This window comes from Tachysurus fulvidraco, chromosome 7 (genome assembly GCF_022655615.1).
Source record: "Tachysurus fulvidraco isolate hzauxx_2018 chromosome 7, HZAU_PFXX_2.0, whole genome shotgun sequence".
Classification (NCBI taxonomy): domain Eukaryota; kingdom Metazoa; phylum Chordata; class Actinopteri; order Siluriformes; family Bagridae; genus Tachysurus; species Tachysurus fulvidraco.
Genome location: NC_062524.1, coordinates 4031880 through 4051770, shown reverse-complemented (window position 1 = coordinate 4051770; position 19891 = coordinate 4031880). Strand labels below are relative to the sequence as shown.

The window sequence follows — 19891 nt, the reverse complement described above, 5'->3', positions numbered from 1 at the left end:
AAGAGAATCGCTTTATTTAAAGTGAATAAAATCCACTACTTAATGGGGTTCAACATTAACTGAGCCGCAGCCACACACCTGACTCGTGTGTGCAGAGTAGGTGAGATGAACTGGGAAAGCAGGCAGTGGGTCAAACCACTGTGAGGAAGGGGAGGGGGAGTTCAACTGTTTCTAAATGCAGTTTTGCGGGGGGTTTTTTCTACTTGCACAATTATTCCGGTATACATACATAAATTTTACACAACAGAGAGTGCGATATTTTTCAAATAATTTTTTGGGGGACAATCCTCGGATGGTGGGGGACATGTCCCCTCCGTCCCCCGCGGGATTTACGCCCATGCAATCAATATATACTTAATACACTTCTGCTAATGCGAGGATTTTGTGTTTGTATTTTTTCCACACAAGCCCCGCCCCTACTCAATCCCCTCCCCATAACCAAAGCCCCGCCCCCACAATCTCACTCTAAGCTGAACTCAAAAGTTGGCAGCCCTGATTAAACATCCTAAGAAAAACTAAAGACAAGCAAATAAATATAAAAAAAGAGCAAAGTTCACGACGCTTCACCCGCTCCTTGCGCAGAGAGGGAGAGAGAGAGAGAGAGAGAGAGAGAGAGAGAGAGACAGAGAGAGAGAGGTGCTATAACAGTTGAGAACAGGAATTAGTGTCATTCTTTAATTATGCTTCACCTTCACCCCTAAATGAGGAAGAAATCATGAAAAAACTAATAACATCTCAGCCTCATGTGGATGACGATAATGTAGTTTTAAACCAGTTCCCTTTATAGGAAGAAGCCACCATCGTGGTTTCTGAAGGAAATCGTACCATAATATTCTATCTAAATCTTTCATCATGGCACAAGATGGGTAACCCACTGCTAACAATGTCACCAAGTAGTTTCTTATGCTCGTAATTATCAGGATAGACTGAAAATAAAACTAAAAGGCAGACCAAAACCAAAACCAAAACTATTTTAATAATAATAAATAATAAAACCAGGAATTAAATTTGGCTTGGTAGAGTAGAAATTATTGGCTGTGTGTATTATTAGTTTTCAATTGTTTCACATCAGTCACCACAAAACAAATAAAGGAAGTTATTTCTTCTGTAGTTTTAATCTGTAATATATCAGTCAAATGTGCTGTGGTATAAGAGGAATAAAACTCTTACTGTTAGTCTGCTTCATGTTGAGCCATATCACACCACCCCAGTGGAGACCTTTTCACACTGTACATGGTTATGGGGTAAGTGATGGGGTGCATGATGGTAACAGGGGTTATTGGGTGACATGGATGATGATGTAATGTGGGTGACCGGGGAAATGGGGAGACAGGGGTGAGTTGGTGACATGAGTGATGGGGTGGTGATGGGGTGACTGGGGTAATGGGGTGACATGGGTGATGAGGGTGACACGGGCAATCGGTACAATACATATTTTTCTGCTCTGGTTGCCTGCGTCACCCTAAAGTCTGCATCTCATCCTTCTACTTCACCTTAGTGTGGTATAATCACACTATTCAGTATCACCCAGATGAGGACGGGTTTCCTTTTGGATCTGGATCTTCTCAAGGTTCTTCCTCATATCATCTCATGGAGCTCATTAGAGATAAATAAAAAATAAAATTTGAAACTTTGTTATTTTTATTCTGGATATTTCTGTAAAGCTGCCTTGTGACAGTGTCTATTGTTAAAAGCTGCATACAAATAAAACTGAATTTAACTGAATAGAAAAAAGTAGAAGAAAAAAGAAATATAGCATTAAAGCTTGTACAGGTTCTCGTTAGGGATTTTATTCTCATCCCACACAGGATGTCCTGGAGATATTTTAAATGTGCTATCATGTCTAAAAGTACCGTGTCTTTGTCTAACCCCACTGTAGGAGGCAATGGGAGACAGAGCAGATATTCCAGGTTGTTGGCAGTGTGTGTAGCACTGCTGTGTGTTCTCCTGCTGAGCTTCACTATACTGCAGTCTGTGAAACTCAACAATATGACCAGAGAAAGAGACCGGTTGCAGATCAGTTATGATAACGTGAGTGTTGAGAGAGACCAGCTTCACGGTGAGAGAAACCAGCTTCAGTCTGAGAGAGATGAACTGCAGAAGTGGAGTAAGCTGTGGAGTAAGTAGCCACATATCTTCATCTATTACACAATAATTTGTGGAATTTCTATTGTGTTTCATTTTCTTCCTTTAGAAAAAGTTAATAAAAGTTTTCATAAACTTCATGCAGATGCTGATGCAACACTCTCCATTTCTAAAGCTGGCAATACTTTTTTAAAAATTAAGTTTATTCTAATAGTGGAACTGGTTTAGTATGATACTGTTTCTTTTTCTTCCTTTAGAAAAAGTTATCCAAAGTCTTGATGGATGTTATTTTGATCCAGCAGCAGCCAAAGGAACATTTTCATAGTATTTCAATTTGTTTATGATTGGCTAGTTTAGACTCTCTTATTTTGGGTGATGCTTTGTATCTATTTTGGGTGATGCTTTGAGCTCCTTCCTTAAACAACGGCACCTCACGTTAGGCCCAGATTTGGTGGGGTTGAGTTTTTTTCATAAACTTCATGCAGATGCTGATGCAACACTCTCCATTTCTAAAGCTGGCAATACTTTTTTAAAAATTAAGTTTATTCTAATAGTGGAATTGGTTTAGTATGATACTGCTGAACTGAATTTAGTTCCCTCTTAATTTGAGGTCAATGTTTAATTTCTAATCTAAGGCTGAGTCTGCACTGTCCTAATTGTTGAAAAATCCAAGAACAAAATTCAGAAAACAAAATAACAATTCAGAAAACACAACGACATTTCAGGCAAACCGGAAAAATTAGGTATAGTTTGGAAATGGAAGTCTTACTGCTGTTTGGACGATACATCTGTCAGTCAAGATATAAAGGAAGTACAGCAGGCTGCGGCAGTTGAGAGTCGATTCTGGTGTTTATGAATGTATAAAAATGTATTGTGCTTACTGTGGATTAAAATATGTAAAATTCCTGAAGTTCATGTGGAAAAAATCTGGAGGTTTTGATAAACTATCACACTTATATTGTATTAGCACAGTCTTTGTTCAAATTAACGGGAATAGCACTGAAAGAGGAAAGCGATCATCTGTGATCTCCTTCATCACAGCAAAAGAACTACAAAAAGTATAAATAAAAGCTAAACTTTTTTTTATAACTCTTCTCATTTTAAAAATGGGGGAACATCAGGTTTAAGAGGAAAATTCTATTAAGCCAGAAAAAAAGTTAATTTGTTTTACCTTAAAGTATTTCTCCGTACCGTACCGATATATCTCTTTAAAATCACCATGTCTGTAATATAATTTATCCAAAAAGTGTTTTGCTGTGGAATTCTTTTAATAATTTCTGTTCAAAGTCATAATATATGGCTATTGTGGATATGGATATTTCAGAATGATAGTTTTTCACACATCTCATATCATTTCATATGCACTTATTCAATGCTCACAATAAAGATCATCCAATTATACTGTGGATTGTTAAAGTAATTGTTTATTAAATTTATAGACAATGTATTGTTATATATGCTCACAATAAAAACTGATTAAATATACCCCAGTAAAATTACTCCCAGCTTAGAGATGTTGGATCTCACTTGGCACCAACTCAGAATATACTAATTCAGCATGATTTGTTCTGGCTGACAATGTTACTGTTGTAACTGCCTGTCCAGTGTTAAATGCATTGCACCATTTGAACCTTTTTTGTTTTTGTCTTGTACGTCTGCAATAACAGCATCCTGATATAGTGAAACCAAATGGCTTTAGTGTGTCTTAACCATCCACATACCACAGATACTTTGGTCCCATAGAGTTATAATGTTGAACAAATCTACGACGTGTCCTCTGCGCTGTCCCTTATGGATTAAGTTCTTGCAGCAAATGCATAATGTTGTCACATTAAACACACAACTTGTGTTTGTGCTGAAATCCTATGCATTCAGTGGAAGACTGGGCTATCACTAATCATTTATTACTGCCACAGTAAGCAGGCTGACGGATGACAGACGAGTGATAACTAGTGACGTGACATGACATATGGCTAAGTATGGTGACTCATACTCAGAATTCGTTCTCTGCATTTAACCCATCCAAAGTGCACACACACAGCAGTGAACACACACACTGTGAACACACACAGGGGTGGGTTGGGGGGGTTTGGGTCGGTGCCTTGCTCAAGGGCACCTCAGTCGTGGCCGGCCCGAGACTCGAACCCACAACCTTAGGGTTACGAGTCAGACTCTCTAACCATTAGGCCACGACTTCAACGTTGTAACAATTTAAGTTCCTTGTTTTATTCACATTGCAGATCTACATGTCTTTAAAAACAATCTTAGACAATAGAGAACATCAAAATATGCTAAATAAATGTGGTTTATTTCTGTCTGTAAATGTACAATTCCCCTCTGCAGATTATACCATCCATCACAGTCTAAAGTATTTCACCACAAAGAGGACGAGCTGGAACAAAACTAGAGAGGAATGCAGATCGAAAGGAGCCGACCTGGTGATCATCAACAGCCAAGAAGAACAGGTCATCATTCTCATCTTTTATCATTAGACTGACTTTTCCATGTCAGTTTTATACCTAATTTATCGTACTGTTGCTCTTATAGGAATATATCAGTGGAGTATTTGCTGGTGAGGCTTGGATTGGTCTACATGACACTGTTCAAGAAGGGAAGTGGATGTGGGTGGACGGTACAGAAGTGACCACAGAGTAATTACTCACTATACAGATCTTATTCTCAGCTTTATGTGTGAAGAAAACATGATGTTCTGACTCTGCATGTTTGTAGGTTTTGGTGGAAAGGAGAACCTAATGACTATGATGGAATTGAGGACTGCGCTGCAACTGGCAGCAAATATGCTAAAGCTGAACTTACAACATGGGCTGATTATTCATGTAAAACTGATTTGCAGGCGATTTGTGAAAAAAGGGCAAATATTTAGAGCAGAAATCTGTTTTATCTCGAAAAAAATCAGTTTTTTCTTTATCAGGGTCAACAAAGCCATGGTAAAAAGAAAATCTTGCAGGAGAGTGATTAGATTTTTAAAGTAAATAAACTGAAATCAATAAAATCTAATTCTGCAATCTAAATGAAAGGAAAGGGGAAGAATAATTGGGATGTGTGTCATACCAGCAAATGAGAAAATACAGTGGAAAAAAAAAAGCCAGATGTTAGGTTAGTTTCAGGTTTTTTGTGCAAGACCTATGTAAATAAGACAGATGTAGTTGGGCTGCACATTTCTTTGTGACTAGGCAACTCTGTTTTTCCCACAATCTACAAATTTTGAATTTTAAAAAGAGGTTTTTTAAATCAGGTTTCCTATGTCATCATCACACATTACTTTTTTACTTCTGTGCTTTTTGCTTGAGCTTCTCACTAAATGATGAGTTGATATTACCGCGCTGAGAGTTCGGCTCTAACTGCACCATATGCTTTTAAACTCCCTTTTCCCCAGAAGCCAAAATATTTTAGTTTTCTCCTGTTTTGTTGGTGATTATGTTGATCATTGAATATCTTTGTCATGTCTCACGCCACACTGGTGTTAATATGAAGCTTGTATAAAAGTAGACACTCAGAACTTTAACAATTTGTACAAAATGAAAGTTTTTTTACACTATGGTAGAGCATGAGTATGTAGTGGATTAAAAAGATCAATATGATTAACTTTAATAACTATTATCAGTTTGTTAACTGCAACATAAAGAGTGCTAAGTCAAAATGATTAATTCATGTGATGTTTATTATTGTTCTAATTCTGTTGGTTAACTAAAAATTAGATGTTGTTGGGGGGGTATGGAATTTTCAAGGTATGGAATTTTTATTAATGTCTTCCTTGTCATAAGTTAAGATTGCACATTAGTTTGTAATGCTTTTTATTTTGGACGTGCTTAGAATGTGAGGTTTAATGTAGTCCATGTTATTTTGTATTTCATGTTTAACTTGTTTACTGATAATGGGCTACTGAAATATTGTTTAAATAGTTATCCCATTGATATAAAAATTCTCTTCTACCAGGGAGTCCTATAAAATTGAGAAGTTATGAAGATGTAACCAAAGAAGTCTTTATATGACAGTATTGTGACTGTGATACATCTGCATCTCTTATCTAGACTGGATATTAATGTGATGCTTTACGTCTGGAAATTAATGTCTTGTTGTGTGCATTCAATTTAATGTTATATGAGATATGCTGAAAGAAAGAAAATACACAGCCAATACAGCTCAGCATGCAGACAACAGCATGAGTCCATGTCTCTTTTATTAATATATATTTTCCCCATTTTTAATGGGTATAATATCTTCATAGTATGTGCTTCACAGTAAATAAGTCAAGTCAAGAAGCTTTTATTGTCATTTCAACCATATATAGCTGTTGCAGTACACAGTGAAATGAGACAACGTTTCTCCAGGACCATGCTGCTACATAAAACAGGGATAAGGACTTAGTAAGTTAATCCTAGCCACATAAAGTGCATCTGTGCAACCTGGTGCAAACAGTACAGGACAAGACAAACAAGACATTGCAGGACAAAAGACACTGCAAACACAAGACAATACACAAAAGACAAACAGGAACAGCACTGACCAGTGTAAATATTGTATGTTCAAAAATATTGCGTGTGCAGAAATCCTGGAATGAACAGTATTATAGCAGCAGTTACCTGAGATATTGTAAAGTATTGTGCAAAACAGCAATCAACTGAACTGTGAGACAGCAAGTGTGCAAAACAGCATGTAAACAGTTTGAATCAACTGAACTGTGAGACAGCAAGTGTGCAAAACAGCATGTAAACAGTTTGATGTATAATGGAAGTGTGTGTTTGTGTCTGTGCAGTCCATACAGTTGATGTGTGTGTGTGTGTTGTGTTCAGTACAGTTCAGTTATTAAGGAGTCCGATGGCTTGTGGAAAGAAACTGTTACACAGTCTGGTCATGAGGGCCCGAATGCTTTGATACCTTTTTCCAGATGGCGGGAGGGTGAAGAGTGTGTGTGAGGGGTGTGTATGGGGAGAAGAGTGTGTGTGAGGGGTGTTTGTGTGTTGTGTGAGGTGTGTGTGTGTGTGTGTGGTGAAGAGTGTTTGTGAGGGCTGTGTGGGGTGAAGAGTGTGTGTGAGGGGTGTGTGGGATCATCCACAATGCTGTTGGCTTTGCGGATGTAGTGTGTGGTGTAAATGTCCATGATAGAGGGAAGAGACACTCCAATGATCTTCTCAGCTGTCCTCACTATCCACTGCAGGGTCTTGTGATCCGAGATGGTGCAGTTCCCAAACCAAACAGTGATGCAGCTTCTCAGAATGCTCTCAATGGTCCCTCTGTAAAAGGTAGTCAGGATGGGGGGAGGGAGTCACCGTTGGATGCAGCCTCCCTGAAGATGTTCCAGTCAGTGCACTCAAAGCAGTCCTGGAGAACAGAGGTGGCTCCTGCTGGCCAGGTTTTCACCTGCTTCAGAACCGGTTTAGAGACTGACGAGTGGTCTGTATGCTGGAATAAAAGAGATGTGGTCTGAGTAGACGATGTGGGGGCGGGGCTCTGCATGACAGGGGCGGGGCTCCACACGACAGGGGGCGGGGCTGAGCCGCATCTCCGTGAAAACAAACACGCAGCAGTTATTAAACTCTCACCGTGTATAAAAATTCTACTTTTTAGAACAGAAAGTATTATTAAATAAATAAATATAAAACATGAAAAATGTCCTGTGTTGAAAGCTTCAGCCACATGATGGCTCCATGTGCTCTGTTACTGATCTGTTCATTCTACTTCTTCTAAATGAATTCTGCACTTCTCATTCCTGAATAAAGTTTAGGAGATGGTCCTGGTGCTTTCTGGACTTCCTTGTGTGCCCTGTAACCTTCTTCACAACAATTGAACCTTTCTGCTGGAAGTTCTTGATGATCTGATAAATGGTTGTTTAAGGTGCAATATTAGTAGCAGCAATCTCCTTGATTCTGAGATGGTCAGAAGGAGCTGCACGGTGTCTCTGTGGATTTAGAAAAAGTGTATGGCAGGGTGAAGAGAGAGGAGCTACAGTATGGTACTGGTACTGTCAGAGTAGTTCAGATTATGTACAAGAGGAGTATGACAGCAGTGTTTTACATTTCTTTTGAATATTTCTATTTTTTGTGACTGACAACCTGAAAATGTAATGGCTCCACAACCAAGTGACACCAGCATAAAATCAACATGTATTGTCTCCTAAATGCTCTGTTAAAATCCCTTTTTGTACAAAGCCATGATGACTACAGATGTTTCCATGCAGGTAACCAGGTTTAACAGAGGAAGAAAAACTGAGGCAGCGGACTTTGAGAAGGTTAATTTTTGTGTCATTCTCATAACGGTCATTACATGGCTGTAAACCGGTGCATCACATCACTATAAACATGGACATGGACATCACTATAAACAAATGAGTGATTTTCTGTCTGTGAGTCTGATCTAAAATGAGTCAGGATTCTGATGGGTGGCAGGGTGAGACGTGTGGTTAATGGTTGAAGAAAACACCTTTAAATTTTTGATGTTTATGAAGAAACACTTCTCTCACATGTCAGAGAGCAGAAATGGGTTTAATATCACCATTTGCTTTGAAGATACAAACATTTGTATGGAAGAAATACTCTTTTTCCTGGAGCTTTCTATAAATATATTGCTCTAGTATTCTAGAGAAAAACAGAAATACTTCTGAAACTCTGCATTTTTAAGTCTTTCACTCAAAACACAGATGATTTTTTTTTGTCTTTATACTGAACAGCCATTCAGATAGAAATACTTTAATTTGAGTTTTACGTTGCTGTAGTTTACAACAGTTTAGAGTATTGTAATGGTTGTGATGTGTCTGAACAAGTATCTTGTAAATACATCACACATACAGCACACATAAAACACACATACAGCACACATGTGTTGTAAAATGGTAAAATGGCGATGGTAAAGATGACTGTGTGCAGTTACAAAAATGCCAATCCTCTAGAGGAGGTTTTGCCACACAGCCAGCAGAGACAAAACAACACAACACACACAACAGTGTTGCACTTCCTTCATCTCTGACATACACACTCACACTCGCACACACTCTCCTACCCGCTATAACGTGACAGCTATATAGCGTGACGTGTAACTTCTACAAATTCTACTAGGTCTTTAGGAGAATATTTCACACACCCTCGAGTGTAACACAGGATTACTGCAGAGATCAGAACAGACAGGAGTATAGATATGTATGACAGTTCCAGAGATGACGATTCAACGGAAGCTGAATATGCAAACTGGGAACCCCATCTCCAGAACCAAAACGAGCAGGGACGTCAACCCTCAGGTGCAGTATACACACACACAATATGTTTTATTACATATAAGCTACATTGTAGAATTAGGAAAATTTTATCGCAGTGCAGCTGAATTCTCCATCCTGATTGGTCAGAAGGTGTGGATTCTGTAGGAAAACCTACAGTAATCATCAATGATACAGTGAAGTAGTTTGTAAAGAGATGTTTATTTAACATTTATGGAAGGAGTCTCAAGTTAAAGTGCTTTGTAATAATTAGAAGATGAGTTTCAGTGTTTTCCAGGTTATGTGCAGATGGGTCAGGTGATCCTCAATGCTGGGTGACCCTCAATTTTTCACATGATTGTTCATTGTAAAAATACATGATTTGATTGCACAGTTAAAAAGCTCCTTTTTTTGTGTTATTAGCTTCAATTGAGATTTGAGAGAGGAAGGGGGGAGAGGAAGAGCGAGAAAGCGTAAGAGAGAGAGAGAGAGAGAGAGACTGACTTTTCATGATCATTTGTTTAAACCCATTATTAGTTCACTATAGTAACATTTTGCACATGTGAAAGCAAATAGATAGATAGATAGATAGATAGATAGATAGATAGATAGATAGATAGATAGATAGATAGATAGATAGATAGATAGATAGATAGATAGATAGATAGATAGATAGATAGATAGATAGATTTTGTTCTTTTCCCCCTATGAATTAATTAATTTATCTATCAAAATACAAATACTAGTTAAAAAGTTCATTAAAAACACTAGGAAACTTAAAAGGTTTTTCATTTGATATCTGATGCAAATAGCAGTTCAACACTTAAGACAGAGCACACTGCTTCCCCATAGCACCAAATCAGCTGGAAGTTTCCAAGATCATTCATGCTTTTATAAAACTTAAAATCAACAAAATTCCTTGCTTTTACGAGTCTCTGAAACATTTCTGTAGCATCCTCATATGTACTCTGTCACTTTGCTTTTTCTACGGCTGTAGATAGACATTTATGTCTGGCCCAGGGTAAAATTGATGAGCTGAAACTTGAATTTTTCTTTTCTTGTGTATTTTAAAATCAAAGATAAAAACCTGTGTGGTAAAAAACTGAGTCTAGAACAGTTTATAAAAACATGAAAAACCGTCTCCCTTTGTGAACAAAAAGGACACTCGTGTAACCTCTGTCATGCACTATGACACTATGTCATGCAGTATTCTCCACTGCAGGTCACCTGCTTTTTTAGTTAACGGTGGTTTGTACAAAGTTTGCCACTCTGGTTTTACATCATTATTCAGCCCAAGGACACTGTGCCAGGGCATCTACCCTCCTATCTATCTATTTCTTGTTGTGTACTTTAACACATAGTTGGTAGAGACGCTTACCAGATGTTATGTTAAGGCCTATGGCTGCTTTTTCCAAATCTCTCAGAAGGGGACCAGAGACCTCTGGCAGTTTGGGTACAATGGTTATGGTTGGACTGGGCTCACCTTCCTCAGGGCTGACCACCTCTGAGCTGTATGTGATCCTCTTATGTGAGTGCAGACCCATCTTTGTAAAAGGTGTGTAACAACATGGTCAGACCTCATCCCCATCCGTGTTCATATCCGCTGAGCGTACAAAGTCTGGTCCTGTCAACTCGACCAGCTGTTGCAGTGTTACAGTCCTTGAGGATATCAGAGCTTTTGTCAAGACTGGAGTAGTCCTGCTCATTACATCTAGCCAAGAACCATGGATAAGAGGCTTATCAAGGAGCCAGCGAAGTGATGAACAGTTCTCCTTCTGCACTCTGAAATGGTTAAAAACTTTAAAAATCCCTTGATAAAAGCAGGTAATCCAGCTAGGTTTAGTTGTTTATTGTCCATTAAAAACAGGGATCTGTCCAGACCTCCTCCTCCAACTTAGTGCAGTATCCCTTTCGCAGCCATGAGAGGGTCTCTGGCCCGGAAACCAAGACAAAATGCTACAGTCCTGCTGGATAAGCGAATAGTCCTTGTACACTCTCTTCCTTGGGTAGATATAGGATGTTTTGTGGTAACCAGTGCAACTTATCCCACCATCGTGAACTGCAGATCCGCTAGTAGTTTTGGAGGAGGGTCGATGCAGGCCAGCATGTGCCATAGCATTGAAGCAGCTAAGTTATTAAGTTATTTTTTCATCGATACCTTTCCAGTTTTTCTTTACATAGTTACTGTTTCCTAAGTACACTACCAAGTATTTAAAACCCACTGTTTTCCACCTTTCCAATCCCCAATTTCGCCTCACACCTCCAGGGTTGGGGTTCAATTTCCACCTCCACCTTGTGTGTGCAGAGTTTGCATGTTCTCAGAATATAAAGCAATAAAAACAAGGATAAAATCTCCTGGTTAAATGTTGAGTAATGTAGTGCTTAAAGTTTAAAAATTAATAACAAATGATCAAAAATAATGCTTCCGAGTGGCAGAAAGAAAAACGTGGTGCAGACTCAAAAGATGCTTCCTATTGAAATACATTAGATCAAAAGTCCATGTGACATGTAAAAAAGGGAAATACGTTTCCACGAACACGAATCAAATAGATTACATTTCGTGACCTATGTCACGAACTACCGTGAGACTGGGTGGGTCTAACCGACCGCTAAAACACACCTCTACACTAGTGTTACACACAATCCTCACGTCATGCCGGAGTGTACGTGACTCAAAAACGCTATCTTCTAGACTTCATGCTTTCAGCACAAAAAGTGCCAATTACAGGCTCGCCACTTGACAAAAAACGCACTCGCGCATGCTTACACACACACACACACACACACACACACACACACACACACACACACACACACACACACACACACACACGCACACACACACAGTCACAGACACACACACACACACACACGCGGGCACACAGTCACACACACAGTCAGACACACACACCAAACAATTTCCTTAAATTAAACAACCTATGAAAAACTATAGAAAATAAATATAAAAAAAGCAAAGTCCACTCACTCCTTGCGCAGAGAGAGAAAGAGAGCAAGAGAGAGAGAGAGAGAGAGAAAGAGAAAGAGGGAAAGAGAGAGAGAGAGAGAGAGAGAGAGAGAGAGAGAGAGAGAGAGAGAGAGAGAGAGGTGCTATAACAGTTGAGAACAGGAATTAGTGTCGTTCTTTAATTATGCTTCACCTTCACCCCTAAATAAGGAAAAAATCATGAGAAAACTAATAACATCTCAGCCTCATGTGGATGATGATAATGTAGTTTTAAACCATTTCCTTTCTTATGAAGAAGCCACCATCGTGGTTTCTGAAGTAAATCGTACCATAATCTTCTGTCTAAATCTTTAATCTTGGCACAAGATGGGTAACTCACTGCTAACAATGTCACCAAGTAGTTTCTTATGCTCGTAATTATGAGAATAGACTGAAAATAAAACTAAAAGTCAGACCAAAACCAAAACCAAAACGATTTTAATAATAATAAATAATAAAACCAGGAATTACTCGGGTGCCAATAAAGTTGGCTTGGTAGAGTAGAAATTATTGGTTGTGTGTATTATTAGTTTTCAATTGTTCCACATCAGTCACAACAAAGCAAATACAGGAAGTTGTTTGTTCTGTAGTTTTAATCTGTAATATATCAGTCAAATGTGCTGTGGTATAAGAGGAATAAAACTCTTACTGTTAGTCTGCTTCATGTTGAGCTGTATCACACCACCCCAGTGGAGACCTTTTCACACTGTACATGGTTATGGGGTGAGTGATGGGGTGCATGAGGGTAACAGGGGTTATCGGGTGACATGGTGTATAAGGTAATGTGGGTGACCGGGGAAATGGTGTGACAGAAGTGAGTTGGTGACATGAGTGATGGGGTGGTGATGGGGTGACTGGGGTAATGGGGTGACATGGGAGATGAGGGTGACACGGGCAATTGGTACAATACATATTTTTCTGCTCTGGTTGCCTGCGTCACCCTAAAGTCTGCATCTCATCCTTCTACTTCACCTTAGTGTGGTATAATCACACTATTCAGTATCACCCAGATGAGGATGGGTTCCCTTTTGAATCTGGATCTTCTCAAGGTTCTTCCTCATATCATCTCATGGAGCTCATTAGAGATAAATAAAAAATAAAATTTGAAACTTTGTTATTTTTATTCTGGATATTTCTGTAAAGCTGCTTTGTGACAGTGTCTATTGTTAAAAGCTGCATACAAATAAAACTGAATTTATCTGAAGAAAAAAGTAGAAGAAAAAACAAGTATAGCATTAAAACTTGTACAGGTTCTCGTTAGGGATTTTATTCTCATCCCACACAGGATGTGCTGGAGATATTTTAAATGTGCTATCATGTCTAAAAGTACAGTGTCTTTGTCTAACCCAGGAGTCGGCAACCTTAAACACTCAAAGAGCCATTTGGACCCGTTTCCCACAGAAAAATTACCACAGGGAGCCACAAAACCCTTTTGACATCTGAAATGAAGATAACACTGCATATATCGTTTTTTTACCTTTATGGAAAGTATAGAAAAAACTGTTGTGTGTTGCATTCATGAAATCAATTAAACGCAATTTTATTTCTGCAGGCAAACAAAAATATTTTGAACAGTTTGAACTGACCTTAAGGAAAAAGACGCTGGGTTGAAGGTTACTTTCAAATAAAATGTTTAATATATAATTGAGTCCTTCGTATTCATGACCAGGGCTCTCAAGTTTTGAAGACAGGCAAGCATGACATCTCCAACCCCTCGCTTTTTTTCATTGGATGTTGCGTTAAATCTTTCCCAGATATTGCTATTTTCTGATTGGCTGTTGTGTGGCCTCTTTTATGATTGGCTGATAAGTGTCAGGCTCGACTAAGAACTGAGACGTGCTTGATTCCTGCCCGATTCCACAGAAGTGCGGACTGATACATTTTGGGCGCTGCGGCTTATTAAATTTATGATAGTCAAAAAGTTTTTCTGCGTGAGAATATGATGTGCGGCGGGAGAGCGTGAGAAAAGACCCAAATACGTGACTGTCACTCTCAATGCGTTACACTTGACAGCCATGCATGACATAAAAAAAAATGTAACTTGCCGGCTGCAGCAAACCAAAAATGCGCCTGCTTCTGTGTGTCGGATTTCGCAAGGCGACAGTTATGACGCATATTTTGAGCGACCAAAAAAATAAATAAATTAAACACGGTTTATTTTAATGTTACAAGATCATCATGATCTTAGAATTTAGAATTACATTTTTTTAAAAACAAAAATTAAAAAAATTAAATTAATTATTTATTTTCCAAATCTACAGGGAGCCGCAGCAGAGGGATGAAAGAGCCACTTGCGGCTCCGGAGCCGCGGGTTGTCGACCCCTGGTCTAACCCCACTGTAGGAGGCGATGGGAGACGGAGCAGATATTCCAGGTTGTTGGCAGTGTTTGCAGTGTGTGTAGCACTGCTGTGTGTTCTCCTGCTGAGCTTCACTATAGTCCAGTCTGTAAAACTCAACAATATGACCGGAGAAAGAGACGAGTGGAAGATCAGTTATTATAAGGTGAGTGTTAAGAGAGACCAGCTTCACAGTGAGAGAAACAAGCTTCAGGCTGAGAGAGACCAGCTTCAGTCTGAGAGAGACCAGCTTCAGTCTGAGAGAGACCAGCTTCAGGGTGAGAGAGACCAGCTTCAGTCTGAGAGAGATGAACTGCAGAAGTGGAGTAAGATGTGGAGTAAGTAGCCACATATCTTCATCTATTACACAATAATTTGTGGAATTTCTATTGTTTCATTTTCTTCCTTTAGAAAAAGTTAATAAAAGATTTCATAAACTTCATGCAGATGCTGATGCAACACTCTCCATTTCTAAAGCTGGCAATACTTTTTTAAAAATTAAGTTTATTCTAATAGTGGAACTGGTTTAGTATAATACTGCTGAATTGAATTTAGTTCCCTCTTAATTTGAGGTCAATGTTTAATTTCTAATCTATGCAAGGCTGAGTCTGCACTGTCCTAAGTGTTGCAAATTAGCACATTTATGGTGGCCGAAATGTGCAAGACAAAATAAAAAATCCAAGAACGAAATTCAGAAAACAAAATAACAATTCAGAAAACACAACGACATTTCAGACAAACTGGAAAAATTAGGTATAGTTTGGAAATGGAAGTCTTACTGCTGTTTGGACGATACATCTGTCAGTCAAGATATAAAGGAAGTACAGCAGGCTGCGGCAGTTGAGAGTCGATTCTGGTGTTTATGAATGTATAAAAATGTATTGTGCTTACTGTGGATTAAAATATGTAAAATTCCTGAAATTCACGTGGAAAAAAATCTGGAGGTTTTGATAAACTATCACACTTATATTGTATTAGCACAGTCTTTCTGTAAATTAACGGGAATAGCACTGAAAGAGGAAAGCGATCATCTGCGATCTCCTTCATCACAGCAAAAGAACTACAAAAAATTTGATATAAAATAAATAAAAGTAACAAAGGCTAAACTTTTTTATAACTCTTCTCATTTTAATAATGTGGGAACATCAGGTTTAAAAGATGACATTCTATTGAGCCAGAAAAAAATATACATTTGTTTTATCATAAAGTATTTCTCCGTACCGTACCGATATTTCTCTTCAAAGTCACCATGTTTGTAATAAAATTCATCCAGAAAGAAGAGTTTTGCTGTGGAATTTTTTTATAATTTCTGTTGAAAGTCATAATATCTGGCTATTGTGGATATGGATATTTCAGAATGTTAGTTATTCACACATCTCATATCATTTCATATTCACCTATTCAATGCTCACAATAAAGATCATCCAATTATACTGTGGATTTTTAAAGTAATTGTTTATCAAATTCATAGAAAATGCAATCAAAGCATTTTAATGCATTGCTAAATATGCTCACAATAAAAACTGATTAAATATACTCCAGTAAAATTACTCCCAGCTTAGAGATGTTGGATCTCACTTGGCACCAACTCAGAATATACTAATTCAGCATGATTTGTTCTGGCTGACAATCTTACTGCTGTGACTGCCTGTCCAGTGTTAAATGCATTGCATCATTTGAACCTTTTTTGTTTGTCTTTTAAGTCTGCAATAACAGCATCCTGATATAGCGAAATCAAATGGCTTTAGTGTATCTTAACTATCCACATACCACAGATACTTTGGTCCCATAGAGTTATAATGTAGAACAAATCTACGACGTGTCCTCTGCGCTGTCCCTTATGGATTAATTTCTTGCAGCAAATGCATAATGTCGTCACATTAAACACACAACTTGTGTTTATGCTGAAATCCTATGCATTCAGTGGAAGACTGGGCTATCACTAATCATTTATTACTGCCACAGTAAGCAGGCTGACGGAAGACAGACGAGTGATAAATAGTGACGTGACATGACATATGGCTAAGTATGGTGACCCATACTCAGAATTCGTTCTCTGCATTTAACCCATCCAAAATGCACACACACAGCAGTGAACACACACACGGTGAACACACACCCAGAGCAGTGGGCAGCCATTTCTTTTGCTGTGCCCGGGGAGCAGTTGGGGGTGGATGGTGGGTGGTTCGGTTTCGGTGCCTTGCTCAAGAGCACCTCAGTCGTGGCCGGCCCGAGACTCGAACTCACAACCTTAGGGTTACGAGTCAGACTCTCTATCCATTAGGCCACGACTTCAACGTTGTAACAATTTAAGTTCCTTGTTTTATTCACATTGCAGATCTACATGTCTTTAAAAACAACCTTAGACAATAGAGAACATCAAAATATGCTAAATAAATGTGGTTTATTTCTGTCTGTTAATGCACTATTCCCCTCTGCAGATTATACCATCCATCACAGTCTAAAGTATTTCACCACAAATGAGACGAGCTGGAGCAAAGCTAGAGAGGAATGCAGATCGAAAGGAGCCGACCTGGTGATCATCAACAGCCGAGAAGAACATGTCATCATTCTCATCTTTTATCATTCGACTGACTTTTCCATGTCAGTTTTATACCTAATTTATCGTACTGTTGCTCTTACAGGAATATATCAGTGGAGTATTTGCTGGTGAGGCTTGGATTGGTCTACATGACACTGTTCAGGAAGGGAAGTGGATGTGGGTGGATGGTACAGAAGTGACCACAAAGTAATTACTCATTATACAGATCTTATTCTCAGCTTTATGTGTGAAGAAAACAGGATGTTCTGACTCTGCATGTTTGTAGGTTTTGGAGAAAAGGAGAACCTAATATCTACGGTGGAATTGAGGACTGTGCTGCAACTGGCAGCAAATATGCTAAAGCTGAACTTACAACATGGGCTGATTATTCATGTGAAACTGTTTTCCAGGCGATTTGTGAAAAAAGGGCAAATATTTAGAGCAGAAATCTGTTTTATCTCGAAAAAAATCATTTTTTTTTTATCAGGGTCAACAAAGCCATGGTAAAAAGAAAATCTTGCAGGAGAGTGATTAGATTTTTAAAGTAAATAAACTGAAATCAATAAAATCTAATTCTGCAATCTAAATGAAAGGAAAGGGGAAGAATAATTGGGATGTGTGGCATACCAGCAAATGAGAAAATACAGTGGAAAAAAAAAAGCCAGATGTTAGGTTAGTTTCAGGTTTTTTGTGCAAGACCTATGTAAATAAGCCAGATGTAGTTGGGCTGCACATTTCTTTGTGACTAGGCAACTCTGTTTTTCCCACAATCGACAAATTTTGAATTTTAAAAAGAGGTTTTTTAAATCAGGTTTCCTATGTCATCATCACACATTACTTTTTTACTTCTGTGCTTTTTGCTTGAGCTTCTCACTAAATGATGAGTTGATATTACCGCGCTGAGAGTTCGGCTCTAACTGCACCATATGCTTTTAAACTCCCTTTTCCCCAGAAGCCAAAATATTTTAGTTTTCTCCTGTTTTGTTGGTGATTATGTTGATCATTGAATATCTTTGTCATGTCTCACTCCACACTGGTGTTAATATGAAGCTTGTATAAAAGTAGACACTCAGAACTTTAACAATTTGTACAAAATGAAAGTTTTTTTACACTATGGTAGAGCATGAGTATGTAGTGGATTAAAAAGATCAATATGATTAACTTTAATAACTATTATCAGTTTGTTAACTGCAACATAAAGAGTGCTAAGTCAAAATGATTAATTCATGTGATGTTTATTATTGTTCTAATTCTGTTGGTTAACTAAAAATTAGATGTTGTTGGGGGGGTATGGAATTTTCAAGGTATGGAATTTTTATTAATGTCTTCCTTGTCATAAGTTAAGATTGCACATTAGTTTGTAATGCTTTTTATTTTGGACGTGCTTAGAATGTGAGGTTTAATGTAGTCCATGTTATTTTGTATTTCATGTTTAACTTGTTTACTGATAATGGGCTACTGAAATATTGTTTAAATAGTTATCCCATTGAGATAAAAATTCTCTTCTACCAGGGAGACCTTTAAAATTGAGAAGTTATGAAGATGTAACCAAAGAAGTCTTTATATGACAGTATTGTGACTGTGATACATCTGCATCTCTTATCTAGACTGGATATTAATGTGATGCTTTACGTCTGGAAATGAATGTCTTGTTGTGTGCATTCAATTTAATGTTATATGAGATATGCTGAAAGAAAGAAAATACACAGCCAATACAGCTCAGCATGCAGACAACAGCATGAGTCCATGTCTCTTTTATTAATATATATTTTCCCCATTTTTAATGGGTATAATATCTTCATAGTATGTGCTTCACAGTAAATAAGTCAAGTCAAGAAGCTTTTATTGTCATTTCAACCATATATAGCTGTTGCAGTACACAGTGAAATGAGACAACGTTTCTCCAGGATCATGCTGCTACATAAAACATGGCTAAGGACTTAGTAAGTTAATCCTAGCCACATAAAGTGCATCTTTGCAACCTGGTGCAAACAGTACGGGACAAGACAAACAAGACATTGCAGGACAAAAGACAAACACAAGACAATACACAAAAGACAAACAGGAACAGCACTGACCAGTGTAAATATTGTATGTTCAAAAATATTGCGTGTGCAGAAATACTGGAATGAACAGTATTATAGCAGCAGTTACCTGAGATATTGTAAAGTATTGTGCAAAACAGCAATCAACTGAACTGTGAGACAGCAAGTGTGCAAAACAGCATGTAAACAGTTTGATGTATAAAGGAAGTGTGTGTGTTGTGTTCAGTACAGTTCAGTTATTAATGACTCTGATGGCTTGTCGAAAAAAACTGTTACACAGTCTGGTCATGAGGGCCCGAATGCTTTGATACCTTTTTCCAGATGGCAGGAGGGTGAAGAGTGTGTGTGAGGGGTGTGTGTGTGATGAAGAGTGTGTGTGAGGGGTGTGTATGGGGAGAAGAGTGTGTGTAAGAGGTGTGTGTGGTGAAGAGTGTGTGTGAGGGGTGTGTGTGTGTGTGTGTGTGTGGTGAAGAGTGTTTGTGAGGGGTGTGTGGGATCATACACAATGCTGTTGGCTTTGCGGATGCAGCGTGTGGTGTAAATGTCCATGATAGAGGGAAGAGACACTCCAATGATCTTCTCAGCTGTCCTCACTATCCACTGCAGGGTCTTGTGATCTGAGATGGTGCAGTCCCCAAACCAGACAGTGATGCAGCTTCTCAGAATGCTCT

The 19891-nt window shown here is 38.4% G+C and overlaps 2 protein-coding genes across 3 annotated transcripts; both read left to right on the top strand.

The window, feature by feature from the left end:
* The first annotated feature begins 1883 nt into the window (after window positions 1-1883).
* On the top strand, window positions 1884-6261 carry LOC125145277 (C-type lectin domain family 4 member E-like). Its single transcript, XM_047816895.1, has 4 exons — window positions 1884-2119; window positions 4429-4550; window positions 4633-4736; window positions 4816-6261. Exons 1-4 carry the CDS (start codon window positions 1990-1992, stop codon window positions 4967-4969), a joined length of 510 nt encoding a protein of 169 aa, XP_047672851.1. The 5' UTR covers window positions 1884-1989; the 3' UTR covers window positions 4970-6261.
* A 2748-nt stretch (window positions 6262-9009) lies between these two features.
* Window positions 9010-18911, top strand: LOC113637985 (hepatic lectin-like). 2 transcript variants are annotated; one of them, XM_047816894.1, is made up of 5 exons: window positions 9010-9337; window positions 14639-14971; window positions 17075-17196; window positions 17279-17382; window positions 17462-18911. In XM_047816894.1, the coding sequence occupies exons 1-5, from the start codon at window positions 9238-9240 to the stop codon at window positions 17613-17615; spliced, it is 813 nt and encodes a 270-aa protein (XP_047672850.1). In that variant the 5' UTR covers window positions 9010-9237; the 3' UTR covers window positions 17616-18911. The 2 variants fall into 2 exon arrangements, with proteins under 2 accessions (XP_047672850.1, XP_047672849.1); XM_047816893.1 differs by having other exon boundaries at window positions 14558-14971.
* Window positions 18912-19891: the final 980 nt, after the last annotated feature.

What these genes read in the sequence shown, in the direction of transcription:
- LOC125145277 (XM_047816895.1), top strand. Translation starts at nt 1,990, where the DNA reads ATGACCAGAGAAAGAGACCGGTTGCAGATCAGTTATGATAACGTGAGT. An exon ending in GAAGTGGAGTAAGCTGTGGA is followed by an intron (nt 2,120 to 4,428) that starts GTAAGTAGCCAC and finishes TCCCCTCTGCAG; the next exon opens with ATTATACCATCCATCACAGT. An exon ending in GGTACAGAAGTGACCACAGA is followed by an intron (nt 4,737 to 4,815) that starts GTAATTACTCAC and finishes GCATGTTTGTAG; the next exon opens with GTTTTGGTGGAAAGGAGAAC.
- LOC113637985 (XM_047816893.1), top strand. Translation starts at nt 9,238, where the DNA reads ATGTATGACAGTTCCAGAGATGACGATTCAACGGAAGCTGAATATGCA. An exon ending in GCAGGGACGTCAACCCTCAG is followed by an intron (nt 9,338 to 14,557) that starts GTGCAGTATACA and finishes CCAAATCTACAG; the next exon opens with GGAGCCGCAGCAGAGGGATG. An exon ending in GGTACAGAAGTGACCACAAA is followed by an intron (nt 17,383 to 17,461) that starts GTAATTACTCAT and finishes GCATGTTTGTAG; the next exon opens with GTTTTGGAGAAAAGGAGAAC.